The sequence below is a fragment of the Akanthomyces muscarius genome, chromosome 2, assembly GCF_028009165.1.
Source record: "Akanthomyces muscarius strain Ve6 chromosome 2, whole genome shotgun sequence".
Lineage (NCBI taxonomy): Eukaryota > Fungi > Ascomycota > Sordariomycetes > Hypocreales > Cordycipitaceae > Akanthomyces > Akanthomyces muscarius.
The window spans coordinates 3,872,437-3,878,790 of NC_079242.1; the positions used below are offsets into that span (position 1 = coordinate 3,872,437).

The window sequence follows — 6,354 nt, forward strand, 5'->3', positions numbered from 1 at the left end:
GTGCTGCAATAGCTCGGGAGGGCAATCGGTCGGAACAGGCGCCACCACGCACCGTGCTTTAAGAATACCTAGCCAGGCCATGTACAATTCGACCGATGTATTCAAAGCAACTATTATTATTTTTCCGTCTGGATCCGTATTGATTCCGACTTTCTGTAGGATTTGCTCAGCCAGAATCGACGACAGGTGATCAAGCTCTCTGTAGGTGAGTTCAGCCCGCCCAGCGGGGTCTAAGAAGTCGACGGCAATTTTTTCAGGATTCTCTCTAGCTCTTGCCAGAAAAGCGGTATGAAGCAAAGCTGAATTACTTTGTGAGAGCGACCTTGGTAGCCCAAGCTGGCTTTCAAAGTCAGGGGGGGTCATCAACGGAGGGTGATTGATGACGGATGTGCCTGCGAAGGCCGAGGTCTGGACATCTGTACCCGGTAAAAGTGAAGGGTTCTCTGGCCATCCCATCATGGACAGAAACGAAGCGCAAAAAGGCTGCAAAAAAGGTTCAGGGACGATATCGAGAGAAAGCCGCAGTGAGTAGCTCGTTTCACTGGCGACGACCAGAAACGGCCTGTCAGGAAAGTATTCTGAGCCATTTCCACTGCCATCTTGAAGCAGAATTATTCCGAAATCAGATTGACTTTCTTGTGAAGTTGTCGTCAAGGTCAAGTCGTTTGCTACACGGCTGGCCCCTATGCTGCCAGAATGCTGAATGTTCCCCGCATCGCAGGCGACAAAGTCGAAGGATACCTCGTCGTCGCCGACCTGGTTCAGTACGAAAGCGGCAAAAAGACGTAGTATTTGGTCTCTGCTCTGCTGTTTCAGGTCCAGGTTGCCGGAGATGGTGTAGTAGTGAGCATCATCGCTTCCGCTCAACGGCTCTCGCTCCAAATGGCGGAAAGGATGCAAAGCGGCGAATCGAGTGGCGTTTGGCTGATGCATGGCTGTTTAATAACGGCCTTTGTCGGACGTTGGAGTGAAATTTCGTGATTCGCTTCGAGCGGAAGCAGCCTGATTGATTACTTTTGGGGGCCTCTTCTCTACTCATAGTATCTAACAGCTCTCTGTGTGCACACCTCTTATAAGCAGCCTTGCTTTCGCCATCGCATCGTCTCGGCGCCTTTCCTTGTCCTCACACCAAGTGGAGGCATACTCGGAGCTAGTTTGGGGACCTTGACGCCAAGAGCCTAGGGTGTGAAGAGTTTTTTTCAGCAACTGATCCGCACTCGTCAGCGCATGCATACATTCCGTTCCTTGATGCTCTAGCTTATCAGATCCATTTACAGAGCCACAACAAGCACTAGAGACGCAACTGCCGGGTACAATTGCCCCGCCCGAGAATCTGCGAGAAGAGCTGGCAGCTGGGAAGGGAGAGAGAAAAGCCCTCATCAAGCCGGGGGGGGCCTTGGCGCAAAGGTTGCACGGTGGATCTGGCTTCTTTTCCTGTCTCATCAGCTGATGCGTTGTTTATCAGATGCGAATTTTATCAGATCCGCTTCATAAAAAGCGGCCGCCAGGGCAAGGCAGCGCCCGGGAGCGGACGTGGACTCACGGCCGACCGCAACTAACGTACCCCTGCTAATTAAGCAGCCATTTAAGCTCACAAATGCCGAGCAACTGTAATTACCAGTAATACGCACAACCCACACGAGGCTCCAACAAGCTGAGCAGAGCGGGGAAAGGATAGCACAAAAGAAAAAGAAAAATGCACGCAGGCAATCCTTGCTAGAAGCGGCAGCCCCAACCGGTAACTAAAACCAGATCAACGGACCACGAGTCTCCGGGCCACCACTTCGGACTCCGACAGGCTGCCGTCACTCTGCTAAAAATAAGGCCTTGAAGGCGCTGATCCTTCATTGCATACCTTGCATCAACCTGCGCGACAGTCTTTCGTTGCTTGTTGACTTCAGCACCGTTGCCTTTCTACGCAACACATCGACAAAGATGGGCGGCCCAGCAGAAGACAAGATGGCTGTCAAAAAGGTAAGTCAACAATCGAATGCTCGCAGGATGTGCTAGCAACTCAGCAATCACGATGCTGATACGGTTCCCTCCGCAGCGATCGCAGTCGGCTTTCGGTTACCTTCGACTGCTGGTTTCGGTCAATCCCAAGCCCTTGGACTATGTGCTGCTTGCCTTTGGCGTTTTGGCGTCCATGGCTGCCGGCGTCCCGTTCCCCATCATGTCCCTGATCTTCGGTCAGTTGGTCGACCAGCTCAACAGCGCCTCGTGCGCCGCCAGCGAGCAGAAGCCCGTCAACTCCCAAGAGAGCGCCATCTCCGACAAGGTCCTCCTCACCGTCTACATTGCCATTGCCAACTTTATCCTGATTTACGTCGCCACCGGCGCCTGGACCATCTTTGGCGAGCGCCTCGTGCGCCGACTTCGGTACGCCTATCTCCAGTCCCTCCTGCGGCAGGAGGTGGCCTTTTTCGAGACGTGCCCCGCGGGCGAGGTCGCCGCCCGTCTGGACGGCGACCTCTCCACCATCCAATCCGGCGTGTCTGAAAAGGTCGGCATCGTCATCCAGAGCATCTCGTACTTTTGCACCGCCTACATTGTGGGCTTCACCATCGACGCGCCCCTGACGGGCATGCTGGCGAGCGTCGTACCGGCCTTTTTGCTTATGGCGTACTTCGGCGGCCGCTTCACGAAAAAGTACACGGGGCAGGTCAACTCGACCCTGGCACCGGCCATTGCGCTGGCCTCCGAGTCAATTGCCAACATGAAGCTCATCAAGGCCTTTCGCGCCAGCGGCAGGATTCAGCGCATCTTTGAGAGCCAGCTGGTGGCGGCAAGGAGACCGGGCGTGGGCAAGCTGCTGACGGCCGCGATTCAGGTTGGCTTGCTTTACTTTATTGCCTTTTCTTCCAATGCTCTGGCAATTTCGCAGGGTGGAAGACAAGTTGCCGATACGATTGAGACCGGGTCTGGCGTGACTTTGGGAGCTGTCTACACGGTCATGATGAGTCTGATTGATGGTAAGCCGTATTGTGACTTGGCAGAAGTTGACCATTATTACTAACTAGAACAGCATCATATATCATCAGCCAAATTGCCCCTTTTGCCACCATTTTCGCCTCGGCATCCGGCGCAGCAGACAAGATTCTCGACACGGTCCATCGCAAGCCTCAAATCGATTCCTCCAAGGCTGCCGACGGCCAGGTCCTGAGCAAGATCGAAGGCGAAGTTGAGTTCCGCAACGTCGACTTTAGCTACCCGAGCCGTCCCGAAGCAAAAGTACACGACAACTTCAACCTGGTCATCCCCGCCGGCAAGATGACAGGCATCGTCGGCGGCTCCGGCTGCGGCAAGTCCACCATTGCGGCGCTGATCCAGCGCTTCTACGACCCCGAGCAAGGCCAGGTCCTGATTGACGGGCACGACATGCGCGACCTGCAGCTGCGATCTCTCCGCAGCCACATGGGCTACGTCGAGCAGGAGGTGGTTCTGTTTGATCGCTCCATCATGGAGAATATCGCGCATGGACTGATTGGTTCCTCGGAGCCAGAGCATGAGCCGCTGCAGCGACTAGTCGTCGACGGCGACATTGCAGAGCTCGCAGACAGAGTTGTGGAAGGCGGTGACCTGGACACGCTCGTGGCGCACTCGCCGAAGCTTCGCGAGCTCTTGTCCATGATCCGCGTCGCAGCCACCCGAGCCGGTTTGGACAACTTTGTCGTCGAGCTCGACCATGGGCTGGCCACAAACGTCGGCGCGGGCGGTGGCCGGCTGAGCGGTGGGCAGAAGCAGCGTGTGGCGCTTGCTCGTGCTCTGATTCTCATGCCTTCTATTCTGATCCTGGACGAGGCTACCGCTGCACTGGATTCAAGCACCGAAGCTCAGATCATGGACTCCATCCACAACCTGCCGGGCGAGAGGACCATCATCTGCGTGGCCCATCGTCTGAGCACGGTGAAGCGAGCTGATAACATTGTCGTCCTGGGGCCCGGAGGTGTGATTCTCGATTCTGGCAACTACTCAACCCTCATAAACTCTGGTGGCACATTTGCGTCCATGGTCCAGTCTCAAGCCATGACCGCCACGGATGAAGATGAGAGACGTAGCTCAGATGCCATTGAACCTGCCAAGTCTGAAAAGATTCTCGAAAAGTTGCCCCTCGTCAGCGAGGGAGAGCCCGACAAGATGGCCGCCGACAAGACAGTCGATGCAGAACCAACACCTACCGAAGAGAAGCAGGTCGCAAAGCCCGAGGCAAACATGAGCACAATCTCCATCTTCTTCGGAATCATGAAGATCGAAGGTGTCCGACACCGTGTCGCCGCCCTCGTCGGCCTCTGCGCCTCCATCGTCGTCGGCGGCGCCCACGCCGGCGAGGCCGTCATCTTCGGCAACGCCGTGGAGAACCTCTCCTACTGCCGCGCGCCGGGCAAGGTCCGCGACGGCGCCGCTCTGTTTGGTCTGCTCTTCTTCGTCCTCGCCATTGCCGAGTTCATTGCCAACTCGCTCTCGGCGGCCAGCTTCGGCTACGTCTCCGACCGGCTGGTCAACAACATCCGCCGTTACACGCTGCGCGCCCTGCTCCGCCGCGACCTCGAGTGGCACGAGGGCGGGGGCCGGACGCACGGCGCCCTCATCGGCTACTTCACCGCCGACGCCACGGCCATGAGCGGGCTGACGGGCACCATCCTGGGTGTCTCTGTCTCTGTGCTCGTGACGCTGCTCGGCGGCATCATCCTGGGCAACGTGGTGGCATGGAAGATTTCGCTGGTCCTGACGGCCTGCGTGCCTCTCATCTTCATGTCTGGTTTCCTTCGGCTTCGTCTCCAGGCGCGCTTCGCAGCCCGTCATGCCAAGGCGTTCCGCGACTCGGTGTCCACGGCGACCGAGTCGGTCACCCAGATCAAGACTGTGTCTGCCTTTTCTCTACAAGAGGAGGTTTTACACACGTTTCAGCGGTCTCTCAGAGGTCCCTACAAGGCCACGCTTCAGTCCATCGCGTTTGGCAACCTGTGGCTCGCTGGCGCCTTCAGCATCGGCAGCCTGGTCAAAGCCCTGGCCTTTTGGTGGGGTGGTCGCCTCATCGCCCGCGGCGACATTTCGCAGACTGCCTTCTTCATCAGTATGGTCTCTCTACTATCTGCTGCGCAAACCAGTGGGCAGCTGTTCAGTTTGAGTCCGGACGTCACCAAGGCGGTTGTGGCTGCGCGTCGCGTATTTGCCCTCATTTGCCCCGATGGCAAGGTCGATCGTCTTAAAGCTCAGCCGTTGCAGCCGCAGGTCGACAGCGAAAAGAGTCTTACCCCTCACTCTGGTCCCAGCGGTCCCCGCGAGGGAGTCGCCGTCAGTCTCGAGAATGTCTGCTTCTCGTACCCAAAGAGTCCGGATCATATGATTGTGCGGGATCTGTCATTGGACATTCCCGCAGGATCGTTTGCGGCTTTTGTCGGCACCAGTGGTGCTGGCAAGTCGACAATTCTGTCTTTAATTGGAGGATTATACAAGTCGACAACAGGCAAGGTGTCGCTGGATGGTTTTGATATTGGCCGACGTCACGAGGGCACAGCCGACGAGGACCCCATGCAGTATGACGGAGAAGATGACCAAGAACCTTTGCCGGTATGGGATGACATGGCCCTCGTGCCCCAGAATCCCACTCTCTTCTCGGGTACTCTCACCTTCAACATTAACATCGGCAGCCGCAACGGACGAGATGCAACCGCAGCCGACATCGAGCGCGCTGCCCGAATGGCCAATATCCATGATGTGGTCAACGACCTTCCCTTGAAATACGAGACCCCTTGCGGTCCATCAGGCTCTCAGGTCTTCTCTGGCGGCCAGAAGCAAAGACTCTGCATTGCCCGCGCGCTTATTCGCAACCCGCGCCTCTTGTTGCTAGACGAGCCGAGCAGTGCCATGGACACGGAGAGCGAGCGCCTCTTTGAGCAGACTCTGGAAGATGTCATGAAGCCCGACGACCAAGGAAGAAGACGCGTCACGGTTGTGACGATTGCCCATAGACTACGCACAATCATGAAGGCGGACAAGATCTTTGTCATAGATCATGGCGAGATTCTTGACGCGGGAACACACAGCGAGCTTCTGGCGCGATGCGAAAAGTACCGCCAAGATGTTATGCATCAGACACTCAACTGAACAACCAAAAGTAATGGATATTGTAATTGCATAGTGGGGGAGATTTTATAGAATAGTAATTCATGCTAAACTGGCTGTATTTGATTTTGAACCCCCCTCGCCCTGCACCAACATGTACTTGCTTCTTCTCTGCCCAGTTTTGCCTGTCGACAATAATTTGCAGCAGAACTGTCATACGATGAGACAGCTTCAGCTTCCGAGTTATTCTCTCGAGGGAAATATCAGGCTGGCTAGTGTGTCACCGCG

The 6,354-nt window shown here is 56.1% G+C and overlaps 1 protein-coding gene across 1 annotated transcript; it reads left to right on the plus strand.

The window, feature by feature from the left end:
* Positions 1-1,935: 1,935 nt before the first annotated feature.
* Positions 1,936-6,108, plus strand: LMH87_004400 (uncharacterized protein; the record flags this gene model as incomplete). Its single annotated transcript, XM_056195611.1, has 3 exons — positions 1,936-1,974; positions 2,051-2,972; positions 3,026-6,108. 3 exons carry the CDS (start codon positions 1,936-1,938, stop codon positions 6,106-6,108), a joined length of 4,044 nt encoding a protein of 1,347 aa, XP_056049222.1.
* Positions 6,109-6,354: the final 246 nt, after the last annotated feature.